General features: G+C 34.5%; 3 protein-coding genes across 9 annotated transcripts; 2 read left to right on the forward strand and 1 right to left on the reverse strand.

Moving 5' to 3' along the window:
- Positions 1 to 750: 750 nt before the first annotated feature.
- LOC147291367 (uncharacterized) lies at positions 751 to 10,427 on the reverse strand. 4 transcript variants are annotated; one of them, XM_086237518.1, is made up of 12 exons: positions 7,545 to 7,867; positions 5,345 to 5,473; positions 5,201 to 5,261; positions 4,696 to 4,766; positions 3,733 to 3,797; positions 3,418 to 3,462; positions 3,258 to 3,338; positions 2,981 to 3,048; positions 1,993 to 2,041; positions 1,507 to 1,667; positions 1,191 to 1,288; positions 751 to 838 (listed from the first exon to the last, which is right to left on the reverse strand). In XM_086237518.1, the coding sequence occupies exons 2-11, from the start codon at positions 5,460 to 5,462 to the stop codon at positions 1,222 to 1,224; spliced, it is 786 nt and encodes a 261-aa protein (XP_086093644.1). In that variant the 5' UTR covers positions 5,463 to 5,473; positions 7,545 to 7,867; the 3' UTR covers positions 751 to 838; positions 1,191 to 1,221. The 4 variants fall into 4 exon arrangements, with proteins under 4 accessions (XP_086093644.1, XP_086093643.1, XP_086093640.1 ...); XM_086237517.1 differs by lacking the exons at positions 751 to 838; positions 7,545 to 7,867 and adding an exon at positions 10,315 to 10,427 and having other exon boundaries at positions 879 to 1,288; XM_086237514.1 differs by lacking the exon at positions 751 to 838 and having other exon boundaries at positions 879 to 1,288; positions 7,545 to 7,854.
- On the forward strand, positions 7,997 to 9,757 carry BNS (bonsai). 2 transcript variants are annotated; one of them, XM_086237519.1, is made up of 4 exons: positions 7,997 to 8,147; positions 8,627 to 8,770; positions 8,887 to 8,940; positions 9,412 to 9,757. In XM_086237519.1, exons 2-4 carry the CDS (start codon positions 8,695 to 8,697, stop codon positions 9,471 to 9,473), a joined length of 192 nt encoding a protein of 63 aa, XP_086093645.1. In that variant the 5' UTR covers positions 7,997 to 8,147; positions 8,627 to 8,694; the 3' UTR covers positions 9,474 to 9,757. The 2 variants fall into 2 exon arrangements, with proteins under 2 accessions (XP_086093645.1, XP_086093646.1); XM_086237520.1 differs by having other exon boundaries at positions 7,999 to 8,111; positions 8,625 to 8,770.
- A 1,038-nt stretch (positions 10,428 to 11,465) lies between the features above and the next one.
- Positions 11,466 to 18,264, forward strand: LOC147291369 (inactive poly [ADP-ribose] polymerase RCD1-like). Of its 3 annotated transcripts, XR_015121278.1 has the most exons (10): positions 11,466 to 11,711; positions 11,803 to 11,868; positions 11,962 to 12,059; positions 13,067 to 14,314; positions 14,615 to 14,856; positions 15,184 to 15,266; positions 16,094 to 16,282; positions 16,365 to 16,460; positions 17,782 to 17,899; positions 18,044 to 18,264. XR_015121278.1 is itself a non-coding variant. In XM_086237566.1 (9 exons), the coding sequence occupies exons 4-9, from the start codon at positions 13,185 to 13,187 to the stop codon at positions 17,845 to 17,847; spliced, it is 1,806 nt and encodes a 601-aa protein (XP_086093692.1). In that variant the 5' UTR covers positions 11,467 to 11,711; positions 11,803 to 11,894; positions 11,962 to 12,059; positions 13,067 to 13,184; the 3' UTR covers positions 17,848 to 18,264. The 3 variants fall into 3 exon arrangements, 2 of the variants coding, with proteins under 2 accessions (XP_086093692.1, XP_086093689.1); XM_086237566.1 differs by having other exon boundaries at positions 11,467 to 11,711; positions 11,803 to 11,894; positions 17,782 to 18,264; XM_086237563.1 differs by having other exon boundaries at positions 11,467 to 11,711; positions 17,782 to 18,264.
- Positions 18,265 to 18,709: the final 445 nt, after the last annotated feature.

Below are 18,709 nucleotides of genomic sequence, written 5' to 3' on the forward strand. Positions count from 1 at the left end.
ATCAGAAACTGGCAATCCAATTGAAAAAATTAATGCCCCTAGTATCTGATCCAAAAAGTAGAGATCCATTTTTGGGCATGGAAAAATTTAAATATTAATCAAATCCTCCCCAGAGCCTCAAAGAAAGGAGCAATGTTTACAATGAGGTAAAGTCGCACTGTTTTACAGAAATAGGTCAACAGAAAAAAAAAAATAAAAAAATACTGAAGACTATCCCTACAATACAAACACTAGAACATAAGTTGAGTTGATAAGGATGGGAAAGAACAAAAGCTTCTGGCTTTTTAATTGGTTCAGAACTTCAGGTTCCAAAGTTCGTTTTATCTTAAAAAAAAAAAAAAAAAATCTTCTAGAGATCATTTTAATATCATGACAAGGGCATCAAAGAGAAACTTCTAAAAAAACACAGTGTATTTAATTAGCAACCAAATTTATTAAAAGCTCTAAGTATAACCCGTTTGGCACTGCTTCTTAGAAGCACTTTTATTTAGTAGCGCTTTTATCAGAAGCGCTTATGTTAAGAAGCACATATAAATTTTTATAAAACTTCTAAATTATTTATGCAAAAGCACTTGAAAGTGCTTCTTGAGAAAGCACCTGTCAGGTGCTTCTCAAAAAACCCCTTAGAAGTACTTTTATAACTCAAAAGCACTTCTAATTATTTTTGCCAAACGCTATCAAAAGTGCTTTTATTAATTTTAAAGCGCTTTTGACAATTTTAAAAGCAGTGCCAAACGAGCCCTAGTCATACAGGGAATTCAAATTTCTGTTTTGCTCTGAGAAGAAATTCAAATGCATCAGTATCAGTCAACTCCACGAAGTCTTTCTCGGCCACATTCTGTTGATTGGACCCAGAAAGAGAGAGAGAATCAGAGGAAACAATAATTATTGGAATTTTGGAAAGCGAGGCATTTAGCTAAATCATCACATAAACGACCAATTTAAAAAACAACACATTTGAAGAGGATTTAATTCATAAGATAAAGGATTAAGGACAAGTTACACCAAGAGGATTTACTCAAAGATTCACACAAAAGGTGTCCCAGATGCAGCGAAAATTTTGCTGATGATTGCAGGGACTCTACTCAATTTGCTATTGAATCATCTCAAAAGGAGACACTAACAGCATATACAGGAACAAGATAAACATGTCTCAGCCGGCAGTATATCCATGAAAACGGAAGATTTACCAAGAGGCACGTATACAAACTGCCCCACAAGCTACTTCATCTTTCTAAGCGTGTTCACGTAGGTATAACTTGAAAATGCTACAAAAAGTTTGCGGAACCTGCAGATATAAAATGTAAATCTTTTAAAATGGAAGAATAACTCAATGGACTATCTCTAGAAACATGTCCAATTTAGGGGTGGCCAGAAATTTATTACTTGGATTTTTTTTAGTTGATGAAAGTTAATAAGATTCACAAAAATGCGAGAACAATGATTGAGATCTCACAACAAAAACGGTTTCCAACTACTTTCAATTGATAACAAGTAAAAGCATACCAAACCCATTGGCTTGAATGTTGTGCCATCGCCAGGAAGCTCTTTTGGGGCTGCTCATTTAGCAAGCAATGCAGCACTTCATGTGAGCAATGCATGGGATACAAATCAGACAACCATATATCCACTGGTCCGCTATACTTACGTAATATATTGGTACTGACCTGGCAACAATAAATGGGACAGCAAAAGAAAAAAATTTCACTGGTTGAACAATACATATGCTTAGTATATGCTACTTCTTTAACTAGAATCAGAGTAACAGAGTGCAAAAAAATAAAAAGTCATCATCAACATGACATTATTATATAAGAACTTAGGTGAAATATAGTTTCATTATTTGAGAACAGATCAGAATTTCAGAATACTTAATGATTGTAGATGGTATTAATATTCGTGAATCTGTCAACCACTAGAATTGGCAGAGTTAACTAAAATCCACCAATTTGAAATAAAAGAAGAATAAAATATAAAGAAGAGAAAACATACAAGTTCCCAGGCTTCAATATTCCTTTGTGAAGATGCATCTAAGAGCTTCCTGCTTATAGCATGAATAAACATTAAAGAGACTTGAAGCACATTTTATCGAGCAACAGTTAACAGATAATACACAAAATTGTCATCCAGGAAGTGCTACAGCCACCAAAATGGGAAATAACAATAGGCAACAAGCTGAATTCATTTAAGGCAAGTACATCATTGTCCTGTTTTATGCAGTCACAACAGTTGTAAGCGGTTGCAGGAGTATTCTCATCAATTACTATTCTTTTAAATGTTGTGCGGAGACCTAAGTGGAAAACCTTTTTCATTGAGAAAACTTCAGTTTGGGCTGAGTGGTATACACCAGGCTAAGCAACAATAGCTCACAGCCCAAACTAGAGGTTCACTCCTTTCATTTTATCACCTTCAGAAGTACAATTAAAAATCAAAAAGTGTTTAAGCTTTGTTTTTTTTTTTGTCAGAAGGAGTTTCACTCCTTTCATTTTGTTTCCTTAAATCTTAACAGCTAGCAATAAAAAAGCACCAAAGAAGTCCAATACATTGGTAGTAAATTCAAGACAACAGTAATATCAAAACAAAACGGCCAATTGAAGACAAACCATCCACATCTTCAGTAAACCAACTTGCTAAAAACTGGAAAATTTAATCACAATTTCTACCAATCAAACAATGATACAATGTTCAAAACAGCTACTTCTAACTCTCCCAATTCCTTTTAGGTGATGACATTAGAAGTTAAAGTTTGTCTGAAAGTGGTAAATATGTAAGGTTTGAAACTTTAAATGATAAATAGTAGAAAAACTGACCAGCAAAAGAATATATACACTTGACGTGAAGAGTAATTATCAATCTTAACTTCTTGTAACATTTATTTTAGTGTCATAAGATATCAAACATATATGGGTATTTATATAACTGGAAATTCGTTTCAGTTTTAATAAATATTAATCAAATGTTATAACAGAGTTTAACTAACCTTACCCCATAATGCACATCACGGTGATTACAGTGGCCCGAAACTCCGTGATTATCAAAAGTAATTATCTGATAAAGCCCATGTGGAATGGATCTTAGAAATTAGAAATGTGATCGAAACATTAGCTATATTTTTTTACAAAAACCGCAGTCCACTAAATGCCTATTGCATCACCATGAAAAGACAAGAACTTCAGCAGAACCAAAAATTCACTAGCAGAAATGACAATAGACGGTAGAAAGATAAAGCACTAATTATTTTTGAAGGATTATCTTACCAAGTCAATGCCATGACTCACAATTTCCTCTTCAATAATCTTTGCCAGTAAATTAGGGTTCCAAATTTTGCCAAAACCATCCTAAGGATTGAAGAATATGCCGTTATAGACGCCTCAAGATAGTATTAGAAATTATACTAGTTAAATAGTCAAGCAGAACCTGAAGATCAGGGTGGTCAAGAATCTTCACATGTTGATGTGGAACCTGCATATCCAATTTCACATGTTATAAAATCTAAAATAATGCTCTGGTGAAAATACTTAACAATGATTCATAGGTTACAAAGGAAAAAAAAAAAGTTCTGCAAGCAACAACCCTTAATAGGATTTTCAGAATTGGACGAAATGAAGTTAACAACACTAGAACAACTTTATGCTGGCAGGAATGCATGTATAGAAGCTTAAGTTTTAGCTCACAACATTATACCAAGTGAATTTCAAAGCCTCAACTCTGTTGTTCCACATTGCATATTACCTTGAGGATTGCAGAAGCCTGGTAGAGCTCTTCTTTTCTGGTAATTCCTTTCCCATCTGCATCGCCTACACAACAGATGAAACTAAGAATTAATTACTCTCTGGAAAGATACAAAACAATTAGTTACAATAAGAGGCTAAATCTATTGTAATGCAATAGAATGAAGCCACCAGAAAGATCTGGAGGGAAATTTTTATCCCATACCAAGGAATGGGCTTACCTTTAATCTAGATACATTTATGGATGGAAAACACAAATCTTGTATAAATTGCTACTCAAACTGCACTCCATGTGTAAGTTGTGACTATAATACACACAAATCTGATAAGTTGTGATTATAAAAGTTTTAATTCACATGGCGTTTCTCTTTAGAATAAGTTTTCTTGTTAAAGAAAAATAAGAGAGATACCCACAAAACCTATAAGTTATTTTCACTTTTCCTGTTGGTTAAACCAATACTTCAAAACCGATTAAGTAGAGTTAAATAGTTTCAGTAACCAATGACGACCTCAGTTGGGCTGTATATATTCTACAACTCTGTCATGTAATCTGAAAGATCCCTAATAATAGTCTAGGGTTGTGTTTTTGTAAAATTGATCCACTTGATGTAATCAATGGAAAGTTACAAAACCCAGTACAAGGCAAGGGTTCAACCTTGTCTTCGTCCAGCATGGGAATTCCAAAAAATAATATATAGACAATCCACAAACTTATTTAATGTGGAAGAGTTCCTACTTCAAAGGGCTATTAGGAGAAAAAGTCATTCCCCCACAATTTTAATTTGAGAGCAAGTTTATGGTTTAAGTTAAATGGAGATAGAAGTTTCATTAAAATACCAAAAAGAAAAATTCAGAATGTCTAACAAACCAGTACACGTATCTGATCTTGAAAAAATGCAAAGAAAAAGTTATATGCAGATGAAAGTGTGTTACAGATTTCAACAAAAATTAAGGTGAGTATTACCAATTGACAAGCATAAAATGTGAATATCATGCCCTCTCGAGGCGAGGTAGTTTATAGTCGGAGTAAAGAACCTGCAGAAATGCAACAAAAAGTTTTAGCACAACATAACTATAATCTCAATGCATCACGCTATACACTTTGGCCGAAAAAACAGACCTCATCTCTCAACATAAAAGCTTAACAGTTGGATAGGAAAAGAGAACCCTTCAAACAAATGAAATTAGGCCATCAGCCAATCAGTAGAGTAGTGCCAACACCCAATTTTCCCTTTTTGGCCACTAAGTAATGCTAATCATCATGGATAATATTTAACTTTGAAAGTATATTCATATATCAACATAGAAGGGCATTAGAGGCAAGCTGATGTTTATGCGATCAAGAGAAAGTCTCCCTAGACCCCATTCCAACATTCAAGAAGCACCAACTCAAACTAAGAGCTAAAGAACTCAGATGAAATCAGCAGTATTAGAAGCAGTGATAATGCAATTTTTTATGGCTTGCTTACATGGACTCATCATCTGGGTGGGCAACAACCAGCAATACATTTCTCTTGTCGACACCACCACCTGATTTAATGAATACATTGTACTTGACCAATAAAAACAAAAAAGCACCCAGAAAAGAAAGAAAGCTCATGCAGACCTCCCACCTTTACTCGAATTATTCAGAAAAACACCCTTGGAAGGTGAATATGAACCAAGAAGAATTTTGCATAGAGAAGCTACCCACAGTACAATCACAGAAGAAATAATCAAGAACCATGCCATCTAGCATGCACCTGCAGACACAAAAAACATGTTTTCTGTGATACCCAATTCATAAAAACAAACAACCAGCACTCCGAAGTCAAGAATGGAGCAAACAGAGTAAGCCCACAAAAAAAGAAGATTGAATATCGTTTATTGTCCAGCAATTCTAAGTAGCATTTATCAAACTACCTGTACTGCATTTTTGTAAGCACTAAGCAATGAAAAGGGTGCTTTTAGGTTAATTTTGTTTGACATTACACCAATAATAATAAAACAGTCACTATCTAGAGAGTTGTTTTCTTTAGAACCTGGGGCAATGGGAATATAATGTAATTCTAAAATGTAAAATATGGACGCTACTTTTGTTCACTGAAGGCCTGCTGACATGCTGAAATTCTACAGATGCAGAGTTGTTATCAAATGAAAGCAGAATGCTGGGTTTCAAAATGGACATTGGATTTTGATTTTTAAATTCTTTTGGGTGGCATGGCTTTAAAACAGAAGTTCTAATCTTGCCAATCAGCCAAAAGAATCTAAAATTAAAATCCAAAGTCCAATTGAAACCCATCATTCTGCATTCATTTCAGAACAACATTATGGCTCCCTGTTTTATAATTATTAGTTTATTGTCAAAGAAAGTTAATCTAAATACACCCTTGTCATGGCTAAGTGCTTACACAAATGTAGTGCAGGCACAACCCTTGCCAGAAAGACACAATTTACAAACTGGTACACCCATATTTAGGTAATGCTGGACAAATCAAGCAAGAACCAGTACAGGCATATTACCCACAATAAATTCTACAACATCAGCACTTTCCCAGAAAAATACTTGTCCAAGCACCAAACAAAATTTATATATTTATGTGTTGACAGAAAAACAAACAGCATTTTAAGAGAGACAAGCAGATCAAACTTGAAAGACAGCTCATATGCAATTGAGCAGAGAGAACCCCCAAAAAACACAGAGCCCAAATGCACCAGGGACCAGGTTCACAGATAGAGCTCCAGCATGAAGGACAACAACTTTAAAATGAGAGAGGCAAAGAGAAGTGAGCTATGTCTTAAAATGTTATGAACAGCATGTTGGGATAAAATGAGCTTCGCAACTTCAAATTTTCACCTCCCTGATTTAACTTTTCCTCCCATTCTCTTCAAAACATCAAAAACTCTATTATAGTGCTAAAAAATTGCCTTTCCATTCATCTCATTATTCTACAATAATTTTGACTTTTGTGCCAACAAACAACTGATGTCTTATTTTTCTTGTACAGAAAGTTGACTTACCTCATATTATTAGGGAGGCCCAAAGATTAAGGGCTAATTTAAAAAGAGAAATGTTATAAACAAACTCAGAGGCTTTAACAAAAGAGAAAATATTTTGTTGAAAGAAGCATCGAAAAATAATTTCTTTCTTTTACAGTGACTAGACACCCTTCAAGTCCTTGTAACAAAAATGTTTTTCATTCATGCAGTAAAATCAAAATAAAATCATATCTCATCATCAAATACAGAAGATACTGAGTCCAAAAAATATGGAAAAAAGTTTCAGCCTTTTGGGTTCGAAATATGCAACTTATCTAGGACTATATGCAGTTCTTTAGCCACCTATTTCCATTCTAAAAAAAATATCAATATTATTTTGGAGAATCATTGGACATCTATAACAATTTTTAGTCTTTGGTTTCAAGAAAATGGAACAATGAGATCCAAGAATTTACAGAGTTGGCTCAATAATGAGTTATAGAACCACCAAAAAAAAAACCCATTAAAGTACAGAAGACATAGAAAGATCAAATATCAGACTCTTACAAACAAACTGTAGACGTAAATAAGAGATGGCTTAAAATTTGAATAAATAGTGAAAAACACAAACAAATTTATTACACCAAAGCCATCAAAGTATCAAACTCATTACAAACTCATTATCAGTCAAAATTTATACGCAATTGGAATCCCATAAACCCAATTTTGCTTGTGTGGCGTTCAGAACTTAGTTCCTTTCAAATTTCCTTGGAAAAAAGAAAAAAGAAAACTAAAGTTTCTTTAAATCAAATTACTGAGATAGACTTTACCCTCCTTACAGAGTTTGAAGCATACCTGTGGGAGGAGGAACTTGGAATTTGGTTTGCTTTGTGGAGAAGGGGAATACTGAAAATGATGATGATGATTGACTTTGGGTTGGTCTGAAATGGGTTTTACTCATTTCTCCACGAGTCCATTTTTGCTCACAACGATGATGAATGGGTGACACTTATCCAAATAGTGATACAAAAATGAATCCTTTCTATATGGGTTTCAGAATTTATCCTTGTATTGGTAAAATTTGGGAATTTGGGTTTTTAAATTCTTCATAGTTTTATTAGTGTGAAAAAATTGCTCAATTTTCGTTGTGCCCAGAACCCCAATCACTTATTCAGTTATTCTTCACCATCTTCCTTAAAAACACATCAACAACCGAACCCATCTCAGCCCCGTTCTGTAGCCTCTGATGTGTCAGTTTTTTAGCCCTTAGATTTTATTAGAGTGATGTGGCAGCTTTGTATTAAAAGGCTAGCAGATCCTAGCACACAAAAATAATAGCAGAGGAAATCAAACCCTAAAATTTATTTCTTTTCTTCTTTGTTCGGCGCCACCCCTCAGACTTGTCATTTCCTCTGGAAGAAAAGCTGTGGTTCCTTCTCACAGCTCCTCCCACTCAAGGTCTTCTCTTCTTCTCTGTTCTTCACACCTCCCAGCCTTTGTTCATTATAAATTTGAGCTGATGATAGTGATATTGAATTGAACATTATTGCTTACAGTCAGGTGTCATTGTTTTCCCAAAATAGAAATCAATGGGCTTTCTTCAATTCAGTGTAATCTGAATTATTGAAGATGATAGCTGCTATTGTGTGTGATTTTGTTTTATTTCATTTGTTGTTTTTTTTAAAATGTTGCAATTTTAAGCTACCCTGTAGTTCATTATGTTTTAACATTGCTGCTTATAGTCAGAAGTCCTTAGCTTGAGTTCATTTGAGAAATTATCATTTGGCTTGGAAATTGGTCATGTATCATGAACATGTTATGGGATTAACTGTTTTTACTCTATAAATTAATGTATTGGTTGTGTTTCTTTTTTCCTACACAGTGTGAATGCCTGTGCTTCATTAAATTTATTAATGTGTTGATTCACTTTCTTCCAGATACTCAGATAATAGTTCAAACAAAACCAAATTCTGGATTGGATTTTGCCTTGGATATAAAAGCAAATATGGCTGAACTAAACCTGGGTATACTTATAGATATTGTGGATGAAGAATGGATGAGAAGCACTCTTCCTGAAGATGGTATCTTTTGTGCTTCCCATTTTGATATGTACTGCAAATGCATACACCAAAGGAGAAATATTTATCACATTATTACTTTTTAGTTCAATTGTTACAATAGTCTTTTGCTATTGCAGATCTTCCCCTACCACCAGTGCTGGTTGTACGGACTGATGACACTGAGGATTCAAGTACGTATGTTTATTCTTTATCGCCATTTTGTATTTGATATATGATATCATACCATCTGGAGAAGCACATCTCAATCTTCTCTATATCTGCATGCTGGCCTTACATCCTTTGGAAGCTTGATTAGCTAAAGTATTTTCCTATTTATCTATAATTTCACGAGTGAGGATTTTCTCAGATGTTCGGAACTATTAGGGCTGTTAGTTTTTTGTTCGTTTGTTTGAAATATTCGGGAGGGAAAAGAATTTATAAGGATACTTTGAAATCGTTATTTTCCATGGTCAATGCAATTCAGTTGGTGTATCTCCCACTATATGAAGGAATTGTCTAGGGTAAATCCTATGGAAGGGGATGAGTTTTTGGGGTTGGAGCATTACCATTGTTTAGTCTATTATTCGTATTTTCTTGGAAAAAAAAAAAAAAAAAAATTCCTTCGTACTCATTTCTTTCTCCGATTTTTCTCTATTGATCAGACCAGGAGACTCAACAAGTTGATGGAGATAGATGGCATGATCTTGCATTAGGTTCTCAATGATTTTTGTGGCATAAGAATGTGTAAGGTGGTGCTTTCTTTAAATGTAGTTGAACCGTTGTCTTATGGATTTGTTGAATCTAAGGTGTTGGAGGCTATCTTCTTAACCTGAGCAGGTTCTGCATATTATTATATTTCCATCAAAACAAGTTTCGGCTTGGACTGTATATTATGGGTTGTTTATTAGAAGTTACTGGAACCATTACTTATCAATGTTTTGAGCATTTCAATTCCCCTAGATATAGCACGGTCTCCTTCAAATAGTTAAAATTGTATAAAGTGTGTCAGGAACTTTGTATTAGTAAAATAAGATGTTCCTTTAATTTGGGCTACAACGAAATTGAGAGACCATCCATGATATATAACATCGAGCATTTGCATGGAGCCATGGAGGAATGTTTTAAATAATTAAATGTTGACAGAAAAAAAAAGGGAGATAATATTTGCACGAATTGGCCCATTTATAACGGGCCGACCCATTGGACACCTCTACCTCCCTCTCCCTCTCTCTCTCTCTCTCTCCCATCCCCCACCAACAATACCCTCACTACCAACAAGTCAACAAACACAGTTGACTGGAATACCACGCGCACCCAGCTACACGCTCACTACCCTTGATGAGTTACAGTGGTTTGACAAAGGATTGGCTTTTGCAGATTTGTTCACTACAATTAAATGGACTAAATCTAATCAATTGATTTCCTTTTCAGATCTACATATTTCATTATTCTTATTTTGTTTTTTATTAAGTGTTTTTATCAACTATAAACCCTATAACGGAAGTCTGGAACTAAATATGCATTTTCTTTTTAAGAAAACACATAATTGGTTGGAGCTCACTTACCTTTAACTTTGATTGGAGGCATTCGACTGTCGATCTGGACGCCGGCAAGGTTGTCAACCTCCCTTTAACCTCTCTTTGGTTATTTTTGACAAATGGCAAACAGAGAGTAAGAGAAAGACAGAAAGAGAGAAAACGAGGTTAGGGAGGAAGAAAGGGTTGGTCAGGGGAGGGGTTGTCAGTGGTCGGTGGGAAGGAATTTTGAGGTGGGGTGGGACTTGTATGTTTCCTTTTTTTTTTAATTACTCATTTAAATGGGGTCAATGAACGAAAACCTATAAATTTAATAGATTGTTTGAAAAATTTAAAGGTAGGAGGCACATTAGAAAAAATTAAATGTCCAAGAGGATTGAAAGTTAAATTACTTGTTTAGGTTCTTTAGGAGGCAAATGTGAACTCGAGTAATAGTTTGGGAGGTGTTGCTAAAATGTTGAGTTTTTTATTAATAAGCCACAACATACAATCTTTTTTTAGTCATAAACTTAAACTTCTAATCTATTTATTTTTAAACCATAAAATATATTTTTAAGCCATAGAAAATATTTCTAAGCCATAAAAAATATTTCTAAGTCACAATTTGAAGAAAAATTAAGTATGGAGCATTCAATTCTATTCAAATTGAAGCATATCCAAGTAAGATATTCAAGCATATCCAGTTTTATTTGAATTAATTTTTTAAATTCTTTTAAGAGGTTAGGGTTTTTAGTAAGGTCTTTAGAATTTAGGACTAAAGCTCTAAAATATTAAATATGAAGTCATAAAACATAAATTATAAATGCTTAAATATTAAAACAATACTACATCATTTAATAAAGTGTAATTTTATAAAATTATAAAATATACCTTTACAATGGTTACATACGGAATCATAACAAAATAAAGTATAACTCTTTACGTATTAAATTATAATAAAATAAAATATAACTTTGTGAGAATTACAAACGATATTAAAAAAAATTTAGTTTTAAACTACTTATTGTGACTTAAAAATTAATATATATTTTTCAAGGTTTACGAGTAAAATTTATAATTTATTGTGGTTTTTGCTGATTTACTTTCCAAAAGAAAAATATAAAAGAAACGAGATTGATTCTTTTGATTGGCGTTCGAAACGACGGCGTTCCTAGATTTCAGTTCACATCAAGGAAAGAAAAAGAAAGAATAAAAATGAAAAAAGTGAAAAAAACGTCGAATCTATCTGACCAGAAGATAATGTCGGCGTGTTCAGATTGTCTTCAACTACCGCCCTTCTCCCGACACTTTTAGCTTCACGCCCGTCGGTCTTTTGATCCCGACGACGTCGTTTCAGACTCATCTCTTCGCCGGATCAGAGAGCTCCATAATCGCATAAAGTTGTCAAAAACACTGTTTTTCGTTTTTCAGCTCTCACATATTCCAAGGTAATTAGTATTTCAATATTCAAATCCTGTTCATGCATTTATACGTTATTTATTTATTTTATAAAATTAGGGTTTGTGTTGCTTGTTTCAGATTTGTTGTATAATCAAATACGTCTAACCGCTGAAAGAAACAAAGGGTTGATTGATCACCAAAGGGGTACTTTCTATCCATCAGATTCCCTGGTTAGTGTTTTTTTTTTTTAGATTTGATTTTTATTTAATTTGGATTATTTTGGGGATTTTATTTCAGTATGGTAGTTTTGAGTACAAGAAGAATTTCGGTTTTCTGGTGACCTGCACAGTTCAGAAGCATGGCCTACACTATATGGCCTTTAACTACAGCATACGGTACCGTTTTGTGTGCTGATTTATACTATGTTTACTTTTTAAGATGAAGCAATAGCTATACTTGTGGTGATTTGGTTATTGATGTTTTCAAACCTCAAAGATTGAATCTTTCATGGAGGCATGCTCTTACCCCTTGGACTAAGTTTTCTCCAGGGAAATGGATGACTATGATTCATGTAGTTCATTCCTAATAGTTGAGACAAGGCTTTGTTGATGTTGTTGTTGTTTAGTATTATATGTGCTTGTTTCGGTTAAGAGCTCTGATTCTGAAGTTATAGCTCAATCAGAATTTTGACCTTCTTGTTTATGCATATAAAATGTGTATTTTACCAATATGAATGGAAAATTGAGTTTGCTTGATGTTAAAGGCCTCCTGTTTTGCCTGTTTCTTTGAATCAATGCCACTGGTGAGAATATACAATCATCTTTATGTTCTTTAACAGATATAGTGCATCTATTGTCAGAGGTTTCGGAATAGAGGTAGATTATGTGGGGTGAGAGTTATACCAATGGAGAGAGTGAGAGGAGGGGGGGAACATACATCCTATAGACATTTGTATATACTCTTTTTCAGGGATCAGAGTTGCTTTTTCTTTGTGATTATCTGTCGTAGTGGATTTCTTGTCCACAGTTTGTATATACTGTCACATAATAAAATTATGTTTTTCCTTAAGAATAAAAATGTCAATAGGGAGAAAGGGTTCCAATTTTTTTTTAGTGGCATTATAGTGCAATGAATTTAATAGCATAACCCTAATTTGGTTCAATTATTTTTTTTTACCAGAAAATCAATTAATGATTTGTGGCATTATGGACCTTAACTTTTATTATTAGATGATATATGGTTGAGCTCACTGGTCATTACTCTTGCAGATCGAATGTAACTTATTTTCGGTGTAGAAATTTCTTTCTTGTAGTATTTTTGTACCTTCTGCTAGATGATTTTGAATTAAGGTATAAGGCATACTACTTATCTAAAGATGCTAAAAAGTTTATCTTCTATGCAGGGTTTGCAAACTTTTGTACATGGAATGGTTTTTCCAGTCTCAAATCCCCAGAAATGACTTGTACATTACTCTTACAGTATTTAGGATCTAGTTTGTAAATAGATATTTCCTTGTAAAAATGGAAACAAACTGGGCTAAGGTCTTGGATGATGGCCACAATATAGTTGTCAATTTGAAGGGAAAAAAGGCAACGAAATGTGCAGCGCATGTAGTTGGAGCTAGCCGCTCAGTGTTGTCTCGACAGTCCTGCTTACCTTCATCCTTGAACAAGCTTGGCAAGCGCAAGCGATCAGATGGATGTAAAACCAAGTCTAGATTAAACTATAGAAGATCCGTGCTTAGAAACTATACAAATTTCAGTAAAAGTGGTCTTCCTCAACGATTTCTATATCAAGAAGCTGGGGAGTGGATTGATTATCCGCAAGAAATTGTTGACTTGGTTAGGGAGCATTTTCGACTGAAAAATGCAGCAGTGGAGTTGAATTTCAATGGGTGTCATTTCTTGCTGGATATTCTATATATGATTCAGGTGGAATTGAAAACAGGTTTGCTGAAGCAAATTGCTTGGATTGATGAAGCAGGTTGCTGCTTTTTTCCAGAGATTCATTCTGGTTATTTAGAAATGCAGAAGTACTGTCAACCTGAGTTAGAGAATGATTCACCTGTTGTGTTACCAGAGCCAAATGAGACCCGTGAGATCAAATTGCATCTTGAGATTGGAATAACTGGATTAAAAAGTTCTAATACAGAGGAATGCGTTGAGGAGTCAAATAGTCATGCTAAGAGGGCCAAAATTGAACAAAATCCTCCTGGTAATGGCGATGACCTTGAAGTCAGTGACTACTGCGACCAAAAATCAGATGCCAAAATCCAGGAGGCAAATGGGAAAATTCAAGGGTTCGGTGAAAATATGATGACTGAGTCTCAAGTTGTGTCAGAAACACTGGATTCTGATTTAGTGCGAGACATGTTTGATAAGGGCATTGGTTCATTCATGACTGCAGATATATTAGAGATTAAGCACTGCTCTAATCATTTGATGCAAGCTAGACTTGAGCTCTTCCGAAAGCAGGTTGAAAAAACGAACAAGTATCGTGGGAATCCAAATGTCCAATATTGTTGGATGGCTGCTACGAAAGATGCAGTATCTAACATCATGCTATATGGGCTTGGCCATGGTGATGCTAGAATTATGTCCTCATATGGCCTTGGAGTTCACCTGACACCTGCGAATTATGCCCACATCAGGTTTGCATATATTTTCAGTCTATCAATTTATATGTTAAAGGAATTTTCAGGGAACTATGAAGCAGAATATAACTATAGGCTACATCTAGTCTGATATCTGTTGTGTTAACTTTGTTTTATTAGATGTAAAGTACTGGACATTTGTATAGTTCTTGCTTTGCTTTTTCCTTTTCCCATCCTATCTCTCATTTTATTTTTAGGTCCAAATTTTGGTGCTGTTGCAAGTACTTTTGCTTATTTTTTGTATTCTGCTGTGTAGTCTGATTTTATCAGATGGTTTACTACTTTTTTTCTTTACAGTGCCAATTATTGTGATGATGACGAAAATGGGGTAAGATACATTGTGTTATGCCGTGTTATATTGGGAAATGTTGAAATTGTCAATGCTGGATCTGGACAGTGTCATCCCAGTTCTGGACATTTTGATAGTGGAGTTGATAACCTTCAAGATCCACGCCATTTTATAGTTTGGAATATGAATATGAAAACCCATATTTTTCCGGAGTATGTTGTCAGTTTCAAGACCTCGTCCAAGGATGAAGGTGGTACATCTCTCCTCATATGCTATTTACTTGTTTAATTTTTAGTGCTTAATGTCTTTGGAACATAATAAAATGATTGTGAAGCCCTATGGAGTGTATGCATGGTTCATTATGGTATTTAAGTATTTTTGACAAAACACTTTTAAAATGGTTTAAACCAAGTGAGCTATCCTTTTTCGGTCATGCTGTCTATACTTGTGAATCAATGGTCCTAGTCTCTTTGGCTGGTTTATGAAGACCTTTTGGTTCATGGAGACCGTTTCTTAGATTGATTTTGGTAAAAAATTATAAGTATTGGACCACTAGAACTTTTTGTTGCTACTACAGGGGCTGTTGTTACAGAAAGCAGAGCTCATCTGTGTGATGGGTGTCCAGGCCAGTTGCAGTTCAACTGCTTGCCAATTGAATGGGTAAGCCTTACATCACTTTAGAATTTTAATTCACTGTTGGCTATTTTGACTTCTCATCATAGCATTGAACTCTTGCTTGCAATCATCATAAAATTCATTTTCTTTGCCTTGGTATGTTGATGTGCAAGTAATTTTTTGTGCACACCCAAATAAAATTAGAAGGGGGAACTTGGTGTGATTTTGGTACTGTAGATAGCCCCAAGCTTGCTCTTAAACTCATAGACTTAACCCAACTTCTTGTGGCCAACAAAAAAAATTTCTTTTTCAAGTACTTCGTCCAGTTCACAAGTTTACAATATGGCTTGCCAAAAACCAGGTTTTGTTTAGTCATGGACTCATTGTTGGTCTGATTTCTAGGTGCCATCAAGTTCTTTTAACCCATAATTATGTTATTCTGTTAAATTTAGTAGGCCTTATTAGAGCAAAACTGGACTTGCTTACAATTTCTGTTAATGTGACAGATTTGCCTTTACAAAAACGTTGGTGCATTCTCTTAGTGGAATTTAGGGTTGTTTTTAGCTTGATAATAGAGGCTTGAACTGGTGCAAGATTAAAGGCTCTTTCAACGCCAAAAAATGTTATTGGTGATGTTCCAGATGAGTTGGATGTGTTAGGTACAATGACTTGTGGAATGTACTAGTTCTGAGTCAAAGGATGCAGTTGCTGGTGGAACTCCTTTGTGCTATTCTTTTATGTATAATTAGTTTGCCCATTGATCACTTAAGGAGAGTTGTAGTCTCCGGGTGTTGATCCTGAGCAATTCATTTTGTTGGTACTTTTCTGACTCTTTTGTAACACCTTGATACCTGTCATTTCTTTTCCTGTAGGGGAGACATTCTCAGCCAGGTTTAGAATTTAATAAGAGATGTCAGGAAAAGCCTGTGAGCCCTGGTTCAAGCTCTTCGACAACTCCAAAATCCCCATGGATGCCATTTGCAATGCTATTTGACGCTATTTCAAAAGAAGTTGCTCCGAAAGATATGAAATTGGTTAATCTTCACTATGACCTACTCAGGGTATGTAATTTTGCTTTTTCAATTTGTAGATGTTTGTAACAATTCCACATGTAATTCTAAATCTTGTTGGCTATTTTATTAGAGCAAGAAGATCAGTCGAGATGATTTCATTAAGAAGTTACGAGCAATTTGTGGAGATGACCTGTTGAGGTCAAGCATAATGAGTCTTCAGTGCAAGGTACAGTCCTTATATTTGTGATCCATTTGCGAGTCATTGCATGATTTTGGTTGTAGTTTGTGGATCTATGAAGCATGGATACTTCAATTTTCTGGTCTGTGGAGTATCCGATACGGATACGGATACGATACGGCTAGGATACGGCAAGATACGTATCCGATACGGATTTTGAAGTATCCTTTGACTTTTTGCAAGTTTGACTTTTGGATACGGCAGGGATACTTGGTGGATACGGTCAAGATACGTTTTGGGCTGTTTTTTAATTTTTTTTCAAGAGATCGACTTCTGCAGCTCTTTTGCTTGTTTTATTCTGTTTTTTTGCAGCTTTCTTTTGTTTGGATGAAATTTTGCATCCATAAATGGTGAAACAATTAAAACAACTTTAATGTTTCTTTACATATAGATCTCCCGTGTCCTTGCCTCCTTGGTTTTGTATGAAATAGTTATTAATCTCTGGTTCAAAATCAAACCCATGTATACTTGCAGTACATTGATTAAATTAACATTGCATATTTGCATCAGACAATGGTAATTTGGTAAAAGCAAATTAATTAATTATGTATATATGGCATCATAGATATATTATATATATATATATATATGTTTTTACCATATGTATGTGTAAAAATATCAATTAGGATACGTTCTATGTTTTGTGTTTTATTTGGGTCATGAATTATGTTTTGTGAGATATTTGAGACATGTTCTATGTTTATTTGGTTATGTTTAGCATAAGACATTATAACTTATTTCTCTTTTGATATTTGGATTATGTTTTGTTGAAAATGGTGCTATTTGATGATTAAGTTTTGGTTATTTCTCTTTTATTTGTTATTTAAATTAATTTTAGTATAGATAAATATAAATATATATTATTTTAATTGCTGTATCTTTGCCGTATCCCGTATCCTAGTTTTTGGAGATTTGCCATATCCCTGTATCGTATCGTATCCCCGTACCCGTATCCGTATCCGTGCAATATAGTTGTGAATAGTCATGTGGATCAATGTGTACGTGAGCATGGCAGACGTTTGTGGTTGGCCAGTGGAGGTTTGTTGCTTCGCCAACTTGATTTTCTAGTGCACTCGGATGCTATATGTCCGGCCAATCACCTTTTGCTTTTTCCTGGTTTTTTTAACCCTCTCATACTTTTTGTAAATCGACTTATAATTGGTTTTAATGTTTCCTTTTGAAAAAAAATTCTTGTGTTCAGTGATTTTTTGTTCCAAGTCTATGAAATGTCGAATGAGGCATTTCATGATGAATATTTTTGCATTTATTTGGAAATTATAGTTATAACCCTTGCTGGTCAATTTCACAGATCCCACCCAGATCTGCATGCCCTTTGAAAGTGCCAAAGCAGGAACAAGAATTTGATGCTATTTGATGAGGTTACGGTGGTTGGATCTCTCACTTCCATTGGGGTCGTTTGATGTTTGGTAACGTTGCTGCTTTGCCCCTAAATGTGTCGACATGATGTGAACCATATAACTTTGGACATATGAATTGTTCTACCGTTCTTTAAGTTGGTTTTCTTCATAAAATTTTGTGTTGATGTCTTTGAACTGAAATTGTTGTTTCAGCTGTGGAGTTTAAGCTGAATTGGGTTGAGAAATGGCAGTAAAACTCAATGTTCAGCTAAGTTTTTCAGCAAATTAAGGAGCCTTGAAATTTCAAATCTGGTAAATCTATTTGTTTAAAATTTTTGGGATTACGTACCCTTTCAATTCAATTAACTATGGCTGGATGTGTTGGCCAAGTATGTTTGAGAATCAGTTAAATTGTGAGTTGAGCTGAAATTTAAGCGATATGGTACCTGCCGTTTGAATAGCCACAAATTAGAAGCTTTATGTCAAGCTTTTGTTCTTCTGGAGTAGGCTGGGGAGCATTTGGTATAATGGTTTGGTGACTGAAATTCTATGAGTGCCTATAGACTATTTCTATGAGTTTGGAAATTGATTTTTTTTTCTTTAAAAGAAATTGTGGCTTGTTCTAAAATAGGAGGTTAAAGAAAAATAAAAGAGATGGTATGCTTTCTCTGGTTTTAAGAAGATTATAGGTGAAGCATATATACCGATCTATATGATTTACATACATTAAAGTCAGTAATTGAGCATTTTGTATTATGAGATGGCACCTCCAATGTCCAATCTTAATAAAAAACAAAAACAAAAAATAGTACCATTAGCCTCCCATCTTAATGATACGGTATCAAGACCTGCAATATCAGTTTTCCAAGGATTTTATGG

The sequence above is a fragment of the Dryas octopetala genome, chromosome 3 (assembly GCF_963921425.1).
Source record: "Dryas octopetala chromosome 3, drDryOcto1.1, whole genome shotgun sequence".
NCBI classification, from domain to species: Eukaryota; Viridiplantae; Streptophyta; class Magnoliopsida; order Rosales; family Rosaceae; genus Dryas; species Dryas octopetala.